Source organism: Mizuhopecten yessoensis, unplaced genomic scaffold (genome assembly GCF_002113885.1).
Source record: "Mizuhopecten yessoensis strain PY_sf001 unplaced genomic scaffold, ASM211388v2 scaffold10331, whole genome shotgun sequence".
NCBI lineage: Eukaryota > Metazoa > Mollusca > Bivalvia > Pectinida > Pectinidae > Mizuhopecten > Mizuhopecten yessoensis.
The window spans coordinates 288,864-309,768 of NW_018408493.1; the positions used below are offsets into that span (position 1 = coordinate 288,864).

Genomic DNA, 20,905 nt, shown 5'->3' on the forward strand with positions numbered 1-20,905 from the left:
TAGACCACAAACCCAAGGGTGTACGCTAAGGATATCTGTGTGTGTCAAGCTTTTAGACCACAAACCCAAGAGTGTATGGTAAGGATATCTGTGTGTGTCAAGCTTATAGACCACAAACCCAAGGGGGTACGCTAAGGATATCTGTGTGTGTCAAGCTTATAGACCACAAACTCAAGGATGTACGCTAAGGATATCTGTATGTGTCAAGCTTATAGACCACAAAACCAAGAGTGTAAGATAGGGATGTTTCTCTTCTCCAAGATGATATACCACAAAATATTGAGTATAAGAGCATTACAGTCATGCTGTATCTAAATATTACAGACATACATTACAAATCTAGTCCAAATCCAAGTTATCTGATTCTACACCTAAATGTGCACACTACACAGGGATGCGATGACGGATGAAGATGGCATGGATGAAGATGGAAAAGATGAAGATGACGCAGCTGATTAGCATTGACTCTAGCGAGTGAAACCACTACCCGTACTTACACTTCAACCTTTTGTCGTTTCCTGTAAGGAAATAATCTCATCATAAGGCTCTTAGCCCTATTTAGGTCATAGGAGTGTATTGCTAAACGGAAATAGGAAGTACATGCCTAGTCGAAAATCCAATGTAGGGAGACAGTATCACAATTTCCGCATATTCTAATGTTTAATATCAAACTGATGAATATGGTATGTTTATTATTGACAGAACAGTGTGTTCTTTCAATATTAAAGTATTTCAAAGCAATCAAGGCATTAATTTAGTTGTTTCTTAATCAATGAGTCACACGTGTCCATTTTTCTGTACTTCAGGAACCCGGCTACCTATTTCACTACTGTGAAGTTTTTCAAGAACGATAATTCTTACATGCAATTACTATGTGTATATGGTTTCGTTATAAAATGTCAATTTTTAATCGTTTATAGATAATTCATTTTACACAATTTCAGCATTTATGAAATTGATATATATTAATGCAATACAAATCTATGTCAGTATCATTTTTATTGACATAATATTGCAAAAAATTGTGTTTTTTAAATTCAATTCATTTAACATAAATTTCCATTTACTTTTAGTAAAATCCTTAAAATTCTGACAACCTATATTTTTTTGTGGCAGAACTTTTTCTTGACTTCAAAGCAATATAACTACAAAATTTGAAGAAATTCTACTGAGAAATGGCGACACAATCCTATTACCTTAATTTGATCAACGTAAGTTTCTTATTTTTTGTTTTTGAAAAATGAAAACAAAATTTCAAGGCAATTTACATGAAAATGGCAGAGACACTGAACATGCTGTGATGAAAAATTAAACAACAAAAAAATCTTGTAAATATCAATGTAATCCAGATTGAACAGGTTATCTACTCAAAGACTGATAATCAGGCTAACTTTCTTAAAATACGATAATCTGTGTACATGGAAACAATCTGACATTACGGAGGATATCTTGACTTTTTTAAGGGGGCGGGGGGAGCTTCCAAACAATAATGAAATATGTTTCCAATTCAATTTCGGCCAAGTTTATAATCACTGATTTTCAGACGGATGACAAAATTTACACCTTTTCAAATGTCTTTGGTGGCCTGATGTTGGAAAAGTGCAAAAATTCTGCAGTTTCTGTTTGTTTGAAATTTTTCATCAAAGAGAATAATTTTCAAAATATAATGCCAAGACAAAGAAACTTTTGAAACTAGAAAATGTTTGAAAGACATGATGAAGGTCCTTGCTTCCAGGTAAATAGGTATCAGTGTTTGACATTTCTATAAATAGTAAATGTGACCTTGGCCTTCACCTTATTACTCTGAAGTAAGAACTCATTCAAAGTAATCTCATGCTTGACCTCTGCATAAAGTTTCATCAAAATCCATTCACCCCCGCACACACTTGAAATGGCAGGACATTAAAATATTTTTTGCTATAGTAATGCACGGTGTAGGCATTTCTTTTTAAAACTTTAGAATGTTTGATATCCTGGGTAATTTATTTCATTCCAGCTGGATTCCATATCAACTTACAAATTATTTAGGGGTCCCTGTCCCACTGCACTGTGTTTTTTAGATATATACATTAGCCTCCCTCAATTTCCTTTTGGATACAGCTGTAGTACAGTTGGGCAAGTACACTTCTGTTGTCCAGATAGCTTTACAGTATAACAATCTGGGGAATGGGCTTAAAATCCTCGTCTAGCCACGCTAAATTTTTACCTTCTGAACCCTATAGTATTGATTATTTTTTGTTTATTTCATCGCTATCAAGTTTTTCTATTTATGTCCTGCAAGGTATTCTTTTCTTTTCAAAAATGATTTATCAAAGCACTAGGGTTACCAGAAGAAGAAGTTTCCAATGCACAGTTTTAGTTTTTGGCAGTGGAACGGGGATCCTTAATAGATATCTCATTGCAATATGCAGCCAGACCTACATCTTTAAGATATCATTTCCATGCTTAAGCTCTCCACTGAATGATCAGATTTTTACTTTTGTTTCAGGAAAAAATCAATAGATAAAATAAAACATCTGTGATTTAATTGACTCAAATAAATACAGACTGTTTCGTTAAACATATCCTGGGAGATGAAATTTGAATATGAAACAACAAATATTGATAAGGAAGTCATGGGTTAATATTGCAAAGATGTCAAATCACTGCAGGAAAAAAAAAGCCTTTTTATCAAACACTTTCAGTGCAGCATGCGTTTAACTTAAAAAAAAAATAATCAAAACAACAAATTTAGGAAAATTGAAGAGAATTATTAATAAATAAATCCAATCTTTCCTACCTGATTTCGGAGACTTTGCTCGAGTGTGGTTTGGGAATCTTTGGGGCACCAACATGGGGCATGTGACTCGATGGTCCGACTGATTGTGTATACATCGATATCTGCGGACCTGCAGACTCCTCGTAATCATCATCATCGTCATCCGAATCATAAAAGTGAAATGTTGCACCAAGATAGTCGTTTTCCTAAAACAATTTTTGTTTTTGAATTAAGAATACTTCAACAATGATTTTCCTCCCTCTTTTACATATTCAAGAATTTTTCAACATTTAAAAAAAAAAAAAAATCATCACTCAATCAAAACAATTGAGACAGCATATATCTTCAAGAAGTAAAACACTAAAGCGTACTTAATCCTGTAATCTGTATACAGTGTATAGATGAACAGTTAGATCATATCTATTGAGTTTTTTGAAATTCAAAATTTAAAACAATCATGTTCTCATAATGAAATTAAACAATCAATGTCAGATGCCAAATTTACCATTTTTATCACAATTTTTTAAATCAAGAAAGATAATTTTGATAATTAATAATTAAATATGAATAATTAACGAATTCAAATTTAAATACATGTAATTACAATAGACAATAAACCATGCATAACTGTGTCAATAGGTAGGTAGCAATGTATACACAATTTTTTCACAATTAAAAACAACTATGTATATTAAAATCTGAAACATTCAACAGATATCAATTTCATCATCATCAATCATAACAATGTAAAATTCAAGCATATATGACCATGCATAAACATATAATTTGGTCACAATAACCTTGATAAGCGAGTTTAATATACTCAATAAACCTTCATAACTATTTTTGACAATACCAATATGGCAAACAGTAAGTTAATCTAGAATCTAACCGTTGCTAATCCAAGTTTTCTCTAATCCTAAATTTCTAACAATTTGAGTACCGCAGTCAGTTACTGACATTGCAATGAGGTTTGACCTATGACCTGACATGATGAAATCTACTGTAACTGGCATTGCCATAAGGTTTGACCTATGACCTAATATGATGATATCTACTGTAACTGACATTGCCATGAGGTTTGACCTATGACCTAATATGATGATATCTACTGTAACTGACATTGCCATGAGGTTTGACCTATGACCTAATATGATGATATCTACTGTAAGATGAAATGTACCGTTGAAATTTTTATATATCACCAAAGAAACTATGAGCGAACTCACACATATGTACCCCTCGCTTGTGCTTATATTTGCTTCTCGAGCAGAAATTAAAGTTTCAAGGGCAGTTACTCCAGGAAAAATAATCAATTAAAACAAAATTCCTTCTTCATGCACATCTACCCATGATGAAGTTCTACTGTGCCAAGTTACAAAAATATCCAACATTGAGTTAACAAGAAGATGTAATTACAAGATTTCAGGAGCAAAAATTTAAAGATTCAAGGGCCATAACTCCAGGAAAAAATAGTCCAATCACAAATTCCTTTCTTCATGCACATCTACATATGGTGTACTTTCACTTTATCAAGTTACAAACAAAATCAACGGTTTAGGAGAAGTTGTGCTTACAAAGATCATTGACAAACAGACGGATGGACAGAGCGATTCCTGTATACCCGACAAATGTCTTCGGCAGGGGAGATAATAACGACAATAAATAATGACAATAAGAAACCTGATCCTCTATCAAAGTCAGCTGTGGCTAATATCATGTTATCAAGTGAATACAAAGACATCACAGAATTTTTTTATGAACATGCATATAGCATAACCCAGTTTGAAAAAAAATTTGTTATGCTGTTGCCTTAACTGAAAAGTTAATGTTAAATTGCGAAAGTTGCAATAAATAAATAATTTAGATTCAGAATTTTTTCTCCATATCTCAGTAATTGAGCAAGCGAAAAAGTTTCCTTAATCAAATTTGTTTGTTTTACTAAGATATTTTTTAATTTTCTGAAACTTTAACATCAATATTTTAGAGTTAAGAGTTAACACTGTACAAATACTGAACTACTGAATTCCCCATTACCTTTTACAATGCACACAGTTACAGTATATAATGTTTTTAGATGCAAACATGTCGAACAATCTGTCAGTGTTATTTACAATGATATTAATAATTTTATAATTATAATCCAAGAATCAGTAAATTGAACAGTTGACATTAAAATTCTAGTCTCAAACTCAGTTACACAGAAAAAGGACCCATATGCACCGACAGTCAAGGATTTATCAGGGAGGTTTGAGAAACAAAACCAGATTTCAAAATTAGAAAAACCTGAAATTTCCCAAATGTAAAGGTGAATCAATTATAAAAGGAAAAATAATTGATAATTGGTAGATAGGAATTATTTAAAAGCCTGTTTTAAGTTATTAATACATATTTTGAAACTAAAATTCATTAATTATGAGGTTTTGTTTTTACTTTTTTCAAATTCTGATATATTCTTTTTTCAAATTTGAAGGGAAAATGGCCAGTTTCATATCAGAAAAGGAAGAGTTAATATCAAGTTTGATAAATCCCTGTGCACATTATTGCTTTAATTGTTGAATAAGCATATAACGTAATCTTTGTCAGTAAATGTAAATGTAGTCGACACGTGACACGGGACAGTTACACCTGGTATGTCAGGTAGCCAGTGACAAAAACATTAATATATATACTGAAAGAACCTTACATTGTCCTGAAAAAGAGGGAAAAAAAGGATAGAAATCAATATGGAATCCTTAATAAACTAATCATATCATGTAGAAATTGCAACAATGACATTCTAACAATGAAATTTGTGGAATCTCATAAGCTTCGCATTTTGATTTTTAAACAAATGTAGCATAATTTTTATATAAAATCACTTCAGACTGTCTTTGTTATCATTGTCTGAAAACGCTTGTTTTCTTCATTACAGTGGTTCAAAATTAACGAGGTCCCACTATGACAGAGCCTAGTTGTTCGATAAACGATTAGCTCAACCACAAGTTAATGTGAAGAAGCAGATCGTAGTCTTTACAAAAACACTGAAATTCATAATTAAAACTGCATATTGAGGGGTTCCCTTTGACTATCTGAAGACAAACATAAAAGAAAGATTTGCAAATTTCCAGACAGCTATAAAAAATCACTTTTTAAAAATTTCAATTACTTCAAAACTTCTCCAGTACAGTCATGTGCATGACAGAAAAACGTTCTAGTGTAACAGTTGGTGATGAAAGCTTGTAAACTTAAACCTTATCCTGTAAGAAAGTACAGTGAAATCTCACACCTTTGGGGACAGAACATATTGGTCAGATTTGACAGCATATTGGAATACACAGGTTTTACTGCGTAGTTTTCATTAGAAATGGCATTTAGGCATTGTCGGAATACTCAGAGGTCATATTAAACAGGATGTCAGAAAACAAAGGGGTCCGATTCAACAGAATGTCAGGAAATAAAGGGATAGGACTGAAAGGATAAAATATACTATTCTGAGATAGACTTTCTTTCATAGACCGTCTGATTCATATTCTGTGTGCAGTTTATGAAAATTGCTGTTGTTGGTATCTCTACCTTTCTTTAAAACACACATTGTTTTTTTAATTTCCAACGTAACAATTTTTGCAGTGCATGCATGAAATTTCAAACATGCAGGAAGTGTTTAAAATACCAACATGAGTACGTGTATTAGTTTTGAAGCGTGCAGTGTACATCAAATTAGGATAATGATATATGTTAGTTAACTTACAATGGGAATTTAGAACTAAAACAAAACAACAGGATCGAATAGAGAAAACTACACAAATACTATACTGATTTATTTCACCAATGTACCAAACCTCTAAAATTCTATTTTCCATCCCCCACTGTCTATATTTAAACTATTGGTAATAAGTACAATTTGTGATGATTGGTTGCATTATCGAAGAATATCTTCCAAAGCTTTCTGATTGATATTTGTATGTTCGTGTAGACAGCTATAAAATTTCTTACGAATAAAAGAAGAAAATATGACCAACTCAAAAAGAATTAGCGATGCAGTTTCTTCATTAGGGGATGAGTATAAGGTTTTTACTTATAGAACATTTTTTTATTTTTTTTTTGTAACTCATTTGTAAACAACGTGAAAAGATTGTCCAACCAACTTCAAGAAAACATTGAACACCAACATCTTTTTTTACCTGGACCTTTATATTTGATAGACCAACCGTCACTACACGAGGAACACTGAGTGGCACGGCTATTTTTGGTGGCAGAAGGAAACAGCCGTCCTTGCGGCTATTGGAGTTAGAGTCAGGACGGCCCCTGTTAAATTCTGTGTGCTCCTTTTCGAGGGAAGACTGTAGTCTGACAATGCTTGGGCTTGGAACTTGCTGAACGTCTTTTTGACGAAGACCGCTAGGGCTTACATGCATGGGATAGATGATTTCGTACTGAAGGAGCTCCATGAAGGGGAGTCTAAGGACGGACATTTGATCCAAGGAAGGGGTGGAGCTACTGCCCGAGGGGGAGGGACTGTTACTGGGAGTGGCGGCAATCTGCAGCAAGCCCGGGACAAGTATTTCCTGTTGACATAGACGTGGGGAAAAAGAGACACGAAGCGAGAAAGATTAGTGGCTTGTTGTAGTTATAAGACACACACACACAGTGCTAAAGATTAACACAAACCCTTAAAATTCTAATACCCGGATAGTATTTACGACTGTAATTGTAACCCTTAGGTCAGTCTGAACAAATTCTATTTTTTGAATATTCATAAATGTGTTAAAAATAATAATGCAGAAGTTTTGATAATATGTAAGATCATTTTCTTTTTTTGGTGTATTTTAAATTAGAAAGTCAAAAGTCAATAAAACTCGAAATGTTTAATCTTGATTTCAACAAAACAGAACCTAGGGTTCCTTTTTGGGCACTTATCAGAATTCTAAGGGTCTGCTTAAGGGAATTGATATTAAACTGTATCTACTGCATTGGCAGACATCAGCTGGAAGAGTAATAGTATTAGTATAGACACTTATACAGTCAAAACTGTTGTAAAGGCCATTTCTGGTAAGAGAAAATGCTGCAAGTAATTCTATTTTTCCAAAGAGATGATCAACTTGCAGTAAATTTAAAATCAAAAGCACAATTTTATGGAAAACAAGTATGGGTACTCAAAAAAATAAAAATAAAAAAAAAATGTTTTAACAAACTTATCATTTTAAGCAAAAACACTGAATAGTAACTTGTATAAAACGTAATTTTACACAGTACTGATATCAGACCATTCTCATCTCTCTCTTTCAGGTCATTTATGACAGTTTTGACTGCATTATAATCACTAGCTAGTATTACAGTGCTAGAAGGCCATCTGAAAGATAACGATAGGAAAAAGATAAGATAAAACAAAGCCGAGATTAATCAGGTCACATACAGAAATCGGACCACAATATCGTTTCGGAAAACATCTCCATTCTTGACATCTCATATTGACATAAAACTTGGGAAGTTGGGGGAAATGCCTGGATCTGGATTCCTTCAAATAAGTGACATAGTCTTTAAAATACTGAAAGGTTATAGTTATTATAATTTAGGTTTTTTCCCTGAAATTTTCCATCGTTCGCATTTGTATCTCAAGAAGATGCAAAAGACTATTTATAGAATACGTTGTCATAGTCTGTTGGTATTTATGTCATAATAAATACCAAATATCAACTAGAATCTCAAAAGCAGAACAATTTCTTCGGAACAGTTATTGTAATTTATGTCATAAATATGCCAAATACTGATTTGAATCTCAAGATTAGGCAAGATAAATTAGTAGGCATTTTTTTTTTTATCGTAATTTATAAAATAACTACAACAAAGATGCATTTGAATCTCATAATAAAGCAGGCAGTTAACCTAGGAAAAGCTATAATTTAAGTACATGAAACAATTTCTTAGGAAACAGTTATCATAATTTATGAAATAAATATACCAAGTATGCATATGAATTTCATGATAAAACAGGCCGTTAACTATAAGGAAATGCTTTAACTTTTGTCAAGTGTGGATTTGAATCCCAAGACAAAGGAAGACAACTTCTGTATGCGACTGTTAGGTAGCTGTATAGTATAGGTATATGTTAGTACAGGTCACAGCAGATTCAGGAGCAGGTGCTAGCTAGTCCGTGCACGTCCAACACCACACACTAAAATCTAATGTATCTGTACCGTGGTCGACAGGTATTTCATGTAATCGTCGCTGGTGACGGTACTTTTCCACCATTGAAGCCAAGAGGCGTATGTGCGCGCCATCTTTTCTGCTACAAATTTCGGCATGTTATCTCCCTGCAACATCTGCGACATCTTGCCGGGATTGTGCATGGCATCGTGAACACGTTCCATGTTCGGAGTCTAAAACCAACCCACAAATCATCTCAATGTTTGTTTTTTCATGTTCTGTTTTTCTCTGTTTATCGACAAAAAACAACAACTCTAGAATACAATTAAACCTGTAAAATCTGACATATACAAAATTATTTCTATCATATTTGTTACTGCAAAGGTTGCTTATAAACAAATTCTGAACACTTTGGTCGAAAATATACCAAGGTCAATGTTAAAATAAATGTTGTGAAATTAAAATGAAAAATCCTTTATACCTTCACATATCTTGGCTGTTTGTAAACAAAAACGTAGTGATATAGGGCTTATCCATTGAAAAATTATATGACCCCAGGTTTCAAAATAAATTATTTTTATCCATGGTTGGATTTCCCGTATACCATTTCTGTGCAAATAATTCGGTAAATTCTACTGAAAGTACTTCCAAACAAAATTAGAAGTTCTGGGATGGGATAGACGTTTCTACTGAAACACATAAACGTAAATTTCGCGTAAATATAATGAATCTGCGATATGAACTATATAAAATAATCCCCACTTCTCCCCATATGTCAGAAACTACAGGTTTTGTAGTACCTAGTCTCCATAACCAAACACGGTCACAGTAAAGAAGTTCTGAGTGATGATATTGAAAAAGTGTATGATATATCAGGACAATTTTTAGACCATTTTCCATAAATTAAACTCAAACATTTCCCTTTACCAAACACAATATTAGATTTTATGTCATATCAATGAATATTCATGACATAATGTTTCCATATGCATCAGTAAAATTAATGAATATTCATGAAAAAACATATCCACTCCCATACATCATTAAACACTGTCCTTTACCAATATTTTTTTTTCGTAATCAGCTTCAAGAATATTCATGACATAATCATTAAATGGAAAAAAATAATTAAGGAAGTACTGGTAAGTTTACCATTCGCAAAGTGAAAAAGACATTAAACAGGTTTAAAATTCTAAATATCAAAATAAAGATTTTCTAAGTAGTTATATTATTTTCACATCATATAGAAGTTCTTGTGTAATTTTTGAAAACTCAAACTTATTATATACAAAAATAGGGTATTTCATATATAACTGGAGGTTAACTGTTTAAACTAATAATAAAATATCATTCTGTATACTGCAAACATAGTTATTTTTGAGATAATCACAATCTAACCACTAAATGTAATTTTGTTGTTGTTGATATTTTCGTCTAAGTTAGCATGATTTTTTTTTTAATCAACTTCTAAAATCTTGCAATAATCTGAGTGGATTTTACTCATTTTAAGTGGTGATCCTGAAAAATAAGTATATCAACAAGGGCTTTGATTGTTTCAATAGTTTGACCAAAGTCTTATTTTATGAAATAGGGATGGATCTTGTTAATTGATGTTATTTTTGGCGAGCCTTAAAAAAAAAAGATTTAATAGGTCTGCAATATTATTTGCAGGCCTGCCAGTCTCATCCCTGAAAATGTAACATTTAAAACTAGATGCACTGGTCTGACCGCATAAATGAACACGTCAAAGGAATATCAAAGGGAAGTAATCTGTGTATGAAATTATTTCAATATGCCCATCATTCACTAGTGCTAAAATAAATATGTTCACAGTATACATCTGATTATAAACAAGTCACAGGTACAACAGTTTGACAAATTACAAACATGAAATTTCAAACAAGAACGATATTTTTGAAAACTCAGTTATAGTTAATAGGTTATTTTCCACAATTTATACACGATTAGAAACTGTTGTTTCAGAGAATTTCACAGAAACATAATTAGTTTCATATTATCACTGAATAGTGTTATATTACTCTGTCATACAACATTCCATGCACACAGACATACATCTAACCTCTAAAGCTGATCATACAGTAATCTAAAAGTTATGTATGCATATAGAAATGTACATACAAATGTTTCACAAAACTATCTATCTATCGAACGAAATTTAAATCATCAGGGGGTTTACAATTGATATTTTGAGAACTAGCCTGCAGACAGTTTTTGCAAACTCTTACTTGCCAAAGCAATGTACCGATTTTTTTTACAAGTCATGACATAAAATCTTTGAATAGCTATGGCTATTTTTTTCCCTTTCACCCCTATGTAACTTTAGTAGACCCTATCATGCATTGATATGGATGAGTCCATTATGGTATACAGTGGTGAAAGGGTTAGGCTAGTGGAAATGCACACCCCTGATTTATTATTTCACATATAGGAATAAAAAGTGTTGATTTTTTCCAATGAATATTTATGTGAAATTATGAAGAGCCATTCCCAATTTTATATGACTCTACATTTTCTTATAACTAAAATCTGCAAAAGAATAAGTATTATTATAAATTTGAACAACATCAATAATGAAAATTTTAGGTACAGTATATATGGGGTGAGTATTCATGCTCAACAAATTGTTACATTTTTCTTATCTACACACGTGTTCCTTACTTACTACGTTGCTAAGCCACTGTTTAGGCATCGGAGAAAACAAAAGTTGTGTCAATATTATATTGTTTGACAACAGTCTTTCTATTCTCCCTATAATGTAACTTATTTTCTTGTTAATCAATATTAAAACAAAAAATGCGGACATTTTGAAAGAAAAAAGGCTTATTGTAGAATTTCAAGACCCTGACCAAATTCAATTTCAGGAAATGCAATTAAAATTTGTATGGGTTTAGCAATACAGCTTTAAATATGGTAGGTATCATTTTCAATGGTTGGTGATTTTTTATCCTTGCCTTAAATAATGAAAACAGCAATAATACTGGATATAATTTAGTTGAGTAGTTCACAGTTTTGTACATTATCACATCAGTAAATTAAAAACAAATCAAAATGAATTATAGAGATATTTTCCTTAATTTGCAAAATTAATTTGTTCATAAATATTGAAGAATTTGAAACCGAGTACCGGTTGATAAATCGCAAAGTTAACAACAGGTAAAAAATCATCGTCTCTGTCGTATCCTGATATAATCACATTAAGGACTATAGAATGTATTTAAAGACTTGAGTAATTAATATATTAATAAATGAATAGCATAAAAAGCTATGGACAAACGATCATCGCTGAAATTATCTACCAGACATAACATTTTTTTTCAAATACTCAACACATTATCCAACAATGTGATTATATTTTTCAATGTTCGTCTTATATGTATAGAGAAATGAAATTTGCATAAGGAATTTAATAAATGACTCTTCAATGAAAACTTGTCTGATCAGTAATGTGAACAATTTCCGAGAATTTTTTTCAATTTATTTATACCACAAATCATGTTGGATACAGATTTTTATAATTCAAACTTACTGTTGGTTGGAAGATATCTTCTCCAAGGAAATTCTTAGGTGGATTGTTCGGACTGGAATATAGATAAAAAAATACAAATACTTGCTGTAGATGAAGTTTGACACAAATTTGAATACTTATCAATATTTAAAATTTATTGAACTTGAGTAAATTTGTCAAATTTTAAATAATGCAAATTATGAAATAACATTTGATTTAACTAAAATTTAATTAAAGACTGACATCTAGTTTAAAAACTAGTGAAAATTAAAAGCTGAATTTAGATGAAGTTACTATAAAAATTCAATTCAAAATTGAATGATGGCTTACGTCTTGACCCAGGTTTTGGGATCGTCGGCTCCCCACGGTGGCTGTTTTTCACTCCTCATTTTGGGGTTGATCACACGCTCCGCCTTTCGTTTGTTAAGCGATGCTGAGGCCATTGTACCCGACAGATTTACAGAATCGGCAGCTGGCACCACAAACACATCCTGTAATACACATGAGTTTGAATGAAACCTCTTCATTATGTTTTTTAACTCATTCACCCCTAAAATGTCATAATGGACTATTCCAACCTTTGCTTTGGAAGAGTTCAAATGTGTCTTCAGAGGAGAATGAGTTAATCGAGTTTCCCACACTTGGTGCAAAAGGAGGGTGGCTTTTTCAATATTTCTAAAATTTTGAAAAAAAAAAGAAATTAATCCAATGCATTCTATGTAGACATTTGGAGTTCAACTGCTTGCATAGAATTTTCAGAGACATGCATCTATTTGAGAAAGAGCTTGTTATCAGAATAATCGAAGCAGTATATCTTTGGTCCCACTACATGTAAAAGATAATTCTGTGGAGACTGGAATAACAGGTAATGTCTGTCAATGAGGACCTTTTCTTCAAAAGCGACTTCACATTGAGCACCCGAAAACCAAAAAAAAACAAATTATCTCTTACCATAATTTAACTTTATGAATTATCATATTTAGAAAACAAATAATTTCACTGGTGAAAACTTTAACTCAAACAAGAGTTGATAAATACAGAGAATCTTTTTTTTTTTTTTTTATTTGTTTATTTTCAAAGTATTTTTCACATTACAGTAACATATACATTTCATTATACATAATGAATTCCACTTTCACACATACTTTCATACTAATTAATATTGCTCTTTTTGTAAGTGGTATTTTATTTTATTGTAATGTTATATTAGAAAAGAAGGAAAATCAGAAAAGAGAAACAAGAAAACAAAGAAATAGAGGAAATAAAGATAGGTAAATGGACAGAAAGAAAGACAGACAGACAGACAGACNCCTAAATACATCAATCCAAAATAGATTTTTAGTTTTATTTTGACATTTTGAAATATAATCAGTTCCACAATTTGCCAGAATGTTTTTATCACAATATAATTTTAAGATCACTTGCCATTTACCAGAATTCATATATAACCTCCTAACCCACGTTAATTTTAACGAGTCAATAAACGACTGTACATGTAACATTTTAAGACCCCCTTTTACATAATCTTTAACAATGACATCTCTCTTAGCTTTATCTATTTTACTATTCCACAGAAAATTAAAAAGCTCTATATTTAATTTTTTAAGAAAACAATCATCTGGATTTGGTAAAGAGATAAAAAGGTGGTTGAATTGTGAAATTAATAATGATTTTATGATATGTATCCTACCAATAGGAGTCAACAATCTTCTTTTCCAGGTTTTAATCAAAGTTTTGAGTTTTACAAATTTCTTATCGTAATTCAATTTTGTTATCCTATGTAAATCTACAATACAGAGAATCTTGCCGCCCTTAGGTCAGAACTAAACATCTGTCTATAACTTACGTCGTCCAGTCTGAGATGTGTTGAGGGGACTGTTTTCATTATTTCCTTGTACACCTCTGTGATCTCCTCACCGAGGAACAGATTCTTGTCCAGATTCTTCACGGTGACGGGGTCAATCTAAGAATGTTTTATACAAAAATTCAATAATAAACAACTATTAAATCACTTTAAGCAGAAACAAATTGCCAAGGTAACCCCCACTGAGATGAGAACTGAATTGATTAGAATTGCAAATTGATGCAATTATAGTTGTCCTTTTATTTAAAAGATGAAAACATATAAAACATAACTTTCATAACAATGTGTTGTGATTATTGGACCAACCCTATACAGTAGTTCAGGTTTAAGCAGACAATTTACACATGAATTCAAGACTAGAATAACTATTAAAAAAATCAGTTCTTGCAACAAGAAACGTTCACCTTGATTTATCCATTTTTCCCCCTTTAAGTTGAATTAACTGGTACCTTTTTTAATACTACTTTCTCAAATAAAATAAAATTATTGCCAATCTGAACCAAATCTAAAAGAATACACTTCTTTCCTACCATTATCATCAACACTTTCCATCCCTCCTATTTGTTAAGTTTATTGTTTTGTTTACAGAAAATTGGTTTCTTACTTCGTCCATGAGGTCGTTGAAGACAGTTGAGAACCTGTCAATGGTGATTGAGGACATACAGACTCTCTCCGACACGCGGATGTCCGACGCTCTCACTGTCATCTACAATAAATACAAACATAAATACAAAATTCAAGCCATACTTTTGTTTATCACATATACTACATTTATAATGTTTTACATAATATTCCCACTATATCAATCAAACAGATTATAAACGCCATTTCTGATTGTTGATGTCATCATTAATGTGACATATCAATTGTTACATTGTCACTTAAGGATCCCTGTCCTACTGCACTCCAGTGTTTTGTATATTAATAGAATCTTACACCCCCTTGGGGGTGAGATAGGAGAATCTCAACCCGAGGGGAGGATTCTCAAGTTGCCAAACACGATGCTTTGCTGTGTGTTTGGCAACTAAAGAATCTTTCCCAGAGGGTTGAGATTCCACTATCTCACCCACAAGGGGGTGAATGATTCTTTTTCTCTTACCCTGTTCTTTCATTGTGTATCATATGCACAATGTAATGATAACGTTACATGCTAAATTCAGGGTTGACGTGACGTTGATGGATTGTTGACGTGACGTCATTGTATTGTTAAAGTGACGTCATGCCATTGTTAGGAATAGGGGAATCCCCCCGTCTCAACCCTAGGGTGAGACAAGGAAATCTCACACCGGTAAAAATGCGGATACACCTGTCCAGGGTAAGAGAAACAGTTATCTCCCCTTAACTTCCTTTTGGATATCCGTTGACTTAGGTAGAAGCTCTATCAGTTAGAGTCTGAAGTTCTGGGTTCAAATCCCGGTCTAGCCCTCAAATATTCATGATTTAAAATGGCTCTTGTAAATACACCAATTACCATTACATTAGAACAAATGTCTCAATTTTCAAATTTTTGGTCAAAGGTGATTAGTAGAATTGATAGCATTAGATAAGTTTTAGACCTCATACAACGTATTACTTGTGATTGAATATTGCCAGAACGAGGCTGTACATACCCCCGGTAGTTTGGCGCTGACGGTGGCAGGCTGAGGGTGAGTGGGCTCCCGCAGTGGTATACTGAAACACAGGACAAGATGACAAACAATAAAGAAACTTTATAAGCTCTATAAAGAAACTGATTTAAAACTTAATAGCAACGATATAAACTAATAAAAAGGAAAATTTAGACTTAAAACCCATGAAAAAAAGTTTGTCTTTGATATTTATTTTTTCTCACTTCAGGGTAGAAAACCTGAATGGATTGTTTAGTTTTCAGTTTCAAACCTTGTGTCAGTTTGAGAAGTACATAAATCCCCCCCTCCCCCCCCCCCCCTCCCCCCNTTCCCAAGTAAATGACAATGAGGTGAAGCATCAGACTACAGAACCGTTAGTTACAGTAATCTGTAACTGGTTAAATTAACAAGGATTTAAACTTCTGGCCATGAATTTTGGCATACTTACTTTTCTTTTTCGATTTCTCGTTTTTCTTTCTCTTCAAGTTCCTTTATCTTTTGCAGTACTTTCTCTTTCGTTCCGTCGTGTTTGGCACTTCTAGTCAGAGCCTAGATTACAAGTATATAACAAGTCAGCATATCATCTAGTTCAGCTGTAGTGTACTTCTATAACTATTATTTCCAAAGATTTTACAAATTAATAAAAAATTTGGGTTGGGTCGCAAAACAATAGCCTACATATCCTTTAACAGTGTTTATTCCTTATATCTCAGCCTTCTCTCTTCCTCTGAAATTTTAATTTCACATCGTAAAATTTATCGAACACAACGAATACAGATCTATTGAAATAATTCAATTGTTTCTTTTCCTTATTTAGAATGCTGTTTGTTATTGTAGGCAAAACGAATAAAATATTTTTTAAACCTGTAGAAAAATAAATTGTCTCACATGCAGAATTATGACAAAAAAGTAGCTTTTACAAAACTGCCATATTTTTTTTTATTAATTTGTAAAAGAGGAGAGAATCCCAAAAACTTGTACCTGTAACAGAGGAGGGAGATCCTCATCTATTTTGCCGACGTGTCTGTCCTGAGGCCGTGACATTAACTGTTTGAGGTCATTCTGGGCATACTCCCGTGTCCCAGGCTGGGGTCCCTTCTCTTCCAAAGGATGTTTTGCTTTCTGTATTAATAAAAAATAAAAATAGATACATCCATCAGTCACACTAAAATTATAGTCTTAGTCAAACATTCTCTTCAAAATTTTGGAAATTTACACAAACAAAAAATTGAAAATTTTATAAAATGAAAATAAAAATATATGCCTATCCATAATAGGAACACTAATTTTTTTAATTTTAGTCAAACATTCTCTTTAGTATTTCGGATATTAACGATTGGATACGTGTGAAGATTACCCTGTCGAGAGCCTCGTTGTTTCTCTTTAGCATGGCTATCTCCACCTCCTCCAGCTCATCACGGCGGACCGACTTGGCATCTATTCCCAACTCCTCTAGGATATCCTCACCAATCTGTAGCTGGGGCATTGACCTTGACCTCTGTTCATACAATGGTATGCAATAAGAAAATCTCATTTATTCAGAAATAATCAATATAGGAATATCTGTTAATACAATGTTAAGCAATCAGAAAATTTTGTATATTTATAACCATTCAATATGGTAATATATGTTAATACAATGTTAGGCAATAAGAAAATCGGATTTGTTCAGAAACATTCATTATAGTGAAACCTGACTTATCCGACATCCTATGGTACACAACATACTGTTCAGATTAGACAGGATGTTGAAATACAGATTTTTAAAGGTAATCGTCATTAGAAATTAAGATTTCAGAATACTCCGGGGTCGGATAAAATAGATTTTGTTGTACATTTAAAAACAAATTTCTCAGTGAAGGTGGTACATTTTAATACACTTCTTGTATTACTATTTTCGACAAAGAAAAATAGCGTCGACCACAATAAAATGAACTATCTTACCTTGAGTAATATTTTTTGAACTGATCGTGCCTCCAGTGAAAGTCTGGAAGGAAAACAATGAGACAAATAACAATGTGTTACAACGACACAAATAACAGTGTGTTCTTTGCTATCTTCATTACAATCTCTATCAACATATTTCTTTGATATTTTAACTCATTCACCACTGAAATTTCATAATGAACTACGGTATTCTACCCTTCAAATGTGTCTTCAGGGGTGAATGATCTAAGAGAATGTAAACTTTGCGAATAGTCCTAATCTGACACATGTGTCTGTTGCATCACAAAGAACTATAGTGTGTGGTCGCAAATCAAAGGTGACTGCATGGACAATGAGTCTTGTATGTGAAAATATGTCTGAAAACTTTGTCTCTGACATACCGTGACAATAGAGAAATTTCTGAACACGAGATTGGTTTATATAAGAAATGTTATCTGCTGTTTCCAATAATGATACTCCAGTGTTTGAACTTAATGGTAGACCCATAGACAATCACTGTGACCAACCTGTCTTTAAAGTCATACCTATGATCTATGATGTGTTTCATTCAATGATAAGTAACAGTAATGAGTGAAAAAGTCCTCTGTAAAATTAATTGTCCTCCTTTATTACACATTTTTCTTTATTTTGTTGTTGTTATTGAACACTAAATACATCAATAAAATGTTCTTGGTCAAGGTCTAGTCTAATATTCTGAATAAAATACATCAGTTTGGTATGAATATTAAAGGCTAAGTTTGTTTTAAACACAAACAGGAATTGAAAACTTATTCCGCAAGCTTTCGGAAACGTCTGTTTTCTTTGTCAAGCAAAGAGTGTAAATGTCTGATGTCTTGACTCTAAACCGCTGAAAACAGCTCACTAAGCCACAGTGTGCCGAATCAGTAAAGTCAGCTGCCAAAAATCATTGAGAATTTCACCCATTTACTATCTAATTCTGTGAAGGTCTGGTCTATCAAAACTTCAGTAGGTCTATAAGAGATTTATATCTCAATAGACCTATTCCGTCTTTGCGTATTGCAGAGTTATCTTCTCTTGGGAGCAGGTATTGATTGTTACGTCACTTATTTGTGAGAGTAACGTCATCAATTTTTGAGAAAACGACGTAATTTTCTTCCACAAACCAATGACGTAACAATCAATACCTGCTCCCAAGAGAAGATAACTCTGCAATACGCAAAGACGGAATTGTCTATGGTGTGTAAATCCTAAATTATATGGCTGAAACTCATCCAAATCTGGAACCCAGATTTCCAGAGAAACAAGTTCATTTCAGAATTAACATGGCGGACATCTTTTGCGATAACAAATGTCTTGAGTTTTCAATAAACTTGGGTAAACAAAATTTTACTGTATACATCTCATTGCTAAGAGATACCAGCAGACATTTAAGCCATCAAGTTAACTTCCAAAGTACAAATATTTTGTTACTTAAGTTGTTAGGGGTAAAATTGAATACTTACTCTGAAGTCATGTGCTGTTTGCCTGCTGCTCTAGACATGAAACCGTCAGATTCTGTAATCAAAATCCACTGATTAGAAATGCTCTCATCAACATATGTCCATACATATTAAACCTGACATCTTTTAGAACTTTTTTCTGTTAAATAGAATCTTAATTTAGATTCAAACAATGCATGAAATAAGTGCGTTTAGCCAAGCATGACTAAATGAACTTTAAGAGATCAGTAATGTATTGTATTATAAAGTGTTTGTAAAATATACTTAGTTTTTATCATGGCATATCAATGGTTAAATACAAATTAATCCATATTAGATACGTTTACATAGTAAAATGGTGTATTCATTGATTTCAAAGTACCAATATTGTCATTCATAGATTCCATGTTGTATCCATAGTAACCAAGATGACCATGATAAACATTTTTTAGTTCATTAATAGCATGTTGTATTCTGATTAGCATGTATCCATGACAACCATGCTGTAACCATGTTTTATCCATAACTTCCATGTTGCGTCTATGGTTCCAGTTTTGTAGCCTTGATAACAATGTTTTATTGTTTAATACTGTGTTGTTCCAATGGTAACCATGGTGTATCCCTAGTTACCTTGTGAAGGAGTCTGAAGATCCCTATCTGGCATGTCAGCCACCAGTCCCATCAGCTTGTTAGTGTCCAGTGCAGGCATTGCTGCCGAGATCTACATATCAAAAGTCAGAGGTCAATATTAAAACTGATAGACAATTTTCTGATTTTACAGGAAATGTGATTCCAATTGTCTTAATACATGTGCATGTAATAGCTAAATAATGTTACATGTTTTTTAGTGGTCAGCAGATTTAAGAGCTGTCCTTGGCCTCGTTACTGTAAACAATCTTGACTTCTTGAAACCCAATTAAAATGTTCATAGAGAAAATCATCAACCTAAAAACAGGGGTGTACACCTTCATATTCAGAGTACAGGTACTAGCTAACAGGTAGCCCTTTTTCACTAGCCTTGATGTTAAACCTCCTGGTCCCAGATTGTAGTGTAATGTTAAATATTAGAGATCATCTTCACCATAAAATTCACTAAAACAGTGAAGCGGAAAATACTACCTAGTATTTCATTAACTGTATCCTACTCATACAGATAGGATAGAAAACATGTTTTCGCACCTCAGAAAGAGATATCCCACGTCATACCCCATGCTAGATTTTCTATCTCGTCCGATCTGTCTTGTACCTTTATGTGACATTTCGCGTAATTTTTACACTACGATGTATTCATCCGCGCGTTAACTGCTTGAAATCGACAATTTGCATTATAAATGTTCTGTTTTGTCGTTATTGTATAGTTTTGATGTTTTTAGATATTTGATGTTGTAGATAAAATATAATCTACACGGTGAGGACAGACTACGTTTTTAGGCGGAAGCATTCAAATGTAGCTTAAGTAGTGAAGAGGTCATCATCATGAGGCCCAAGGCGGGATACTTGTAGTTTTTAGCAAAATTGGATAGTTTTTTCGAAATAAAAGGTGCAAGAAAAATCTTTCTCTCGGGCTAAGATTCTGTAACATCCCACCCTTGGCTTACGCCTAGGTTGGGATTTTGTTACAGAATCTTAAACCTCGAC

At 32.9% G+C, this 20,905-nt stretch overlaps 1 protein-coding gene across 5 annotated transcripts in view; it reads right to left on the bottom strand.

Annotated features, from left to right (window-relative positions):
- Positions 1 to 20,905, bottom strand: part of LOC110460182 (coiled-coil domain-containing protein 87-like) — a 39,306-nt gene that overhangs the window by 9,061 nt on the left and 9,340 nt on the right. For 2 of the 5 annotated variants that reach the window (XM_021512942.1, XM_021512943.1), the window contains exons 11-24: positions 19,898 to 19,988; positions 19,292 to 19,343; positions 17,826 to 17,868; positions 17,239 to 17,379; positions 16,863 to 17,003; positions 16,330 to 16,430; positions 15,885 to 15,945; positions 14,879 to 14,980; positions 14,257 to 14,373; positions 12,741 to 12,901; positions 12,432 to 12,483; positions 6,922 to 7,305; positions 2,780 to 2,964; positions 498 to 518 (exon numbers count right to left, since the gene is read on the bottom strand). In XM_021512942.1, the coding sequence (XP_021368617.1) occupies positions 498 to 518; positions 2,780 to 2,964; positions 6,922 to 7,305; positions 12,432 to 12,483; positions 12,741 to 12,901; positions 14,257 to 14,373; positions 14,879 to 14,980; positions 15,885 to 15,945; positions 16,330 to 16,430; positions 16,863 to 17,003; positions 17,239 to 17,379; positions 17,826 to 17,868; positions 19,292 to 19,343; positions 19,898 to 19,988 (1,652 nt within the window). Of the gene's footprint in view, positions 1 to 497; positions 519 to 2,779; positions 2,965 to 6,921; positions 7,306 to 8,934; positions 9,118 to 11,567; positions 11,583 to 12,431; positions 12,484 to 12,740; positions 12,902 to 14,256; positions 14,374 to 14,878; positions 14,981 to 15,884; positions 15,946 to 16,329; positions 16,431 to 16,862; positions 17,004 to 17,238; positions 17,380 to 17,825; positions 17,869 to 19,291; positions 19,344 to 19,897; positions 19,989 to 20,905 lie in introns of all 5 variants that reach the window. The other 3 variants (XM_021512944.1, XM_021512945.1, XM_021512946.1) reach the window with 3 other exon arrangements.